At 44.3% G+C, this 2,529-nt stretch overlaps 1 protein-coding gene across 1 annotated transcript; it reads left to right on the top strand.

The window, feature by feature from the left end:
• Window positions 1-597: 597 nt before the first annotated feature.
• On the top strand, window positions 598-999 carry LOC150092587 (protein CFDP2-like). Its single transcript, XM_090414242.1, has one exon. The coding sequence runs from the start codon at window positions 598-600 to the stop codon at window positions 997-999; it is 402 nt and encodes a 133-aa protein (XP_090270368.1).
• Window positions 1,000-2,529: the final 1,530 nt, after the last annotated feature.

Raw genomic sequence — 2,529 nt, 5'->3', positions numbered from 1 at the left:
ATCTCCATACTACTTATACACCATTGTGTTGTGTTAATCGGTAAGCGTCTTCATTTCTGCCGGTTCTCCCTCAGTCCTGGTATTCCTTTTAGCGCTAGATGTTTGAAGTTCTTGAGCGTGTAGTAAGAAGTTCATCCTCGTCACGGAGTATTTCGTAAATTATAATTTTCTCGTTAGCGGAATGGTCCCGTAACGAACCTAAACACTTCCGAAATATCGCTATTTCGGAATGGATTTAGCTGTATAAAGTTGTTTACGCGTTTTTGTTTCTTTTAAAATTATGATGTTTAGGTTGAACAGATTGCATATAGGTTTGTGTAAATTGTCTATTGGTTTTTAGTGAGTATGCTTTATGAAACTGTAGTGGTAGAGAATGTGCGAGCAACTAAGCCTAATTTGAGTAGAAGCTTATTATAGTACTTTATTGTATGCAACTGCTTAAGAATTTCTGTCGCTAGTACTATGCTGCTCAATTTAGTTAAGGAATCCTAATATAAGGGGAGGGTTAGCGAGGGGCCAACCACCCATCCTGTTAAAACCCTATTGGTTACGAAACGAGCCCCACAGACGCCTCGGAATTCGGACGCCTTTGCGACGATGATTATTAATCGTTTTGGGACCTGGAATATACGTAGTAGTTTGGTGAAAGAAGGAGCTCTTTTTAATGTGACGAATGTCTTATGTGCTGTACAAGAGGCGCGATGGCCGGGACATGGCTCGACCCGCAATCAGAGGTACACGCTCTACCATAGTGGTGACAGACGACGAAAAGTACTCGGAACTGCGTTTTTAGTTAGTGATAAATTTTTGTGTAATATTTTAGATTTTAAACCTGTGAGCAATCGGCTGTGTACTATTAGAGTTAAGGGACGTTTTCAAAATGTGTCTATTGTGAACTATTATGCGCCTCTGAAGAGAGCTCGGAAGAAGCTAAAGATTATTTCTACGAAGTGCTTGAGCGTATTTGTGCTAATCTACCGTCCTATGACGTCAAGCTAGTAGTGGGAGATTTCAACGCGAAGCTGGGGAGAAAGCGTGTGTGGCGCCCTTTCGTGGGTAGTGACAGCCTACATGAAGATTGCAATGATAACGGGATCCGACTTGCGAGTTTTGTCGCCGCTACGGGATGCTTTGTAAATAGCACTATGTTTGCGCAAAAAGACGTCCGGAAGCAGACCTGGAGATCACCGGACGGTAGAACAGCTAACCAAATAGACCATGTACTAGTATCGACGTCACCAGAGCTCCATCTCGGATGTGAGAAGTTTCAGAGGAGCAGATGGAGGTAGTGACCATTATCTGGCAGCCTACGATTTCAGGTTCAGAATTGCGGTTCAGAAGCCCGCGTGTTCTACCATACGATCGGCATGGGACCTGGACAAGTTGACAGCGGAAGTCATGCGGGCTTTCCAGTTAGAGTTGCAGAATCGTTTTGAGGAGTTAGAGGAAGAAGAGAATGATCCGGATGGGATGTGGAACACCATCAAAATTACGTTCGGAGAAAAGCATGGTTTAATAGAGAGTGTGAAGAAGCTGTAGCGAAACGAAGGGAAGCACTATTGAACTACCTGGCGGATAGCAGGAAGAAAGCTGCATGTGAGAGGGTGAGAAGAGTGGTGAATACATGTCTACGCAGGGAAAAGCGGAAGTATCTTAATGAGAAATTGGCTAGTATAGAGAGAAATAGGGTGACGAATAATGGACGGGAGATGTACCGGACGATCAAAGCCATGCGAGGTGCCCAGACACAAGCGGCAACCATAAGAGATGAGAGTGGAAATCTATTAACAAACTCAAAAGATGCTCTCGCTTGGTGGCGTAGATATTTCGCGAACTTGCTGAATGTCAATGCTAGAACGTCAATATCGGAGGATTATACTCCTCATCAAACTGTTGAACCATTTATTGAAGAGCCGACATTTAGTGAGATTACTCGTGATATCCGCATGCTGAAAAATAACAAGGCTTCAGGAGTGAACTGCATACCGGGCGAGCTCCTGAAGAACGGTGGGAGGGACGCCCTGCTGGAGCAGCTGCACCGGCTTATCTTGATGACCTGGTCATCATCCTGGTAGCTGATCACCTCAGTATATAAGAAAGGGGATAAGGCTCAATGCAGCACTTATAGGGGCATCTCACTGCTGTCAACTGGCTACAAGGTGCTGTCTAAAATCATACTAATACATCTCACACCATATGGAAAAGACTTCCTTGGTGACTACCAATGGACTTCAGGAGGAACCGTTCTACAACAGACCAACGCCTGTGCCAAGTTTTTGAAAAGTGCTGGGAATATAACCGGGAAGTTCATAATATTTTCATAGACTTTTCTGAAGCCCATGACTCAATAATACGCCCAAAAATATGGCAGGTTTTAGAAGAGCTGGGAATTCCTCGAAAACTCCGAAAAATGGTGCAGGTGTGCGTAGCTGGTTCGAGAGCAAGAGTGAAAGCAGAAAGTGACCTGTTTGAAGTACAAACCGGTGTGAAGCAGGGTGATGTGCTTTCTCCGATTCTCTTCAATCTAGT

The sequence above is a fragment of the Typopeltis vanoorti genome, chromosome 25, assembly GCF_054136105.1.
Source record: "Typopeltis vanoorti isolate ZY-2024b chromosome 25, IOZ_Tvanoo_1.0, whole genome shotgun sequence".
In the NCBI taxonomy this organism is placed as follows: Eukaryota; Metazoa; Arthropoda; class Arachnida; order Uropygi; family Thelyphonidae; genus Typopeltis; species Typopeltis vanoorti.
The sequence above is the reverse complement of the archived record's forward strand: the minus strand, read 5'-3'. Positions and strand labels throughout refer to the sequence as shown.

Excerpts from the sequence above, each read along its gene's own strand:
- LOC150092587 (XM_090414242.1), top strand. The coding sequence starts at position 598 with ATGATTATTAATCGTTTTGGGACCTGGAATATACGTAGTAGTTTGGTG.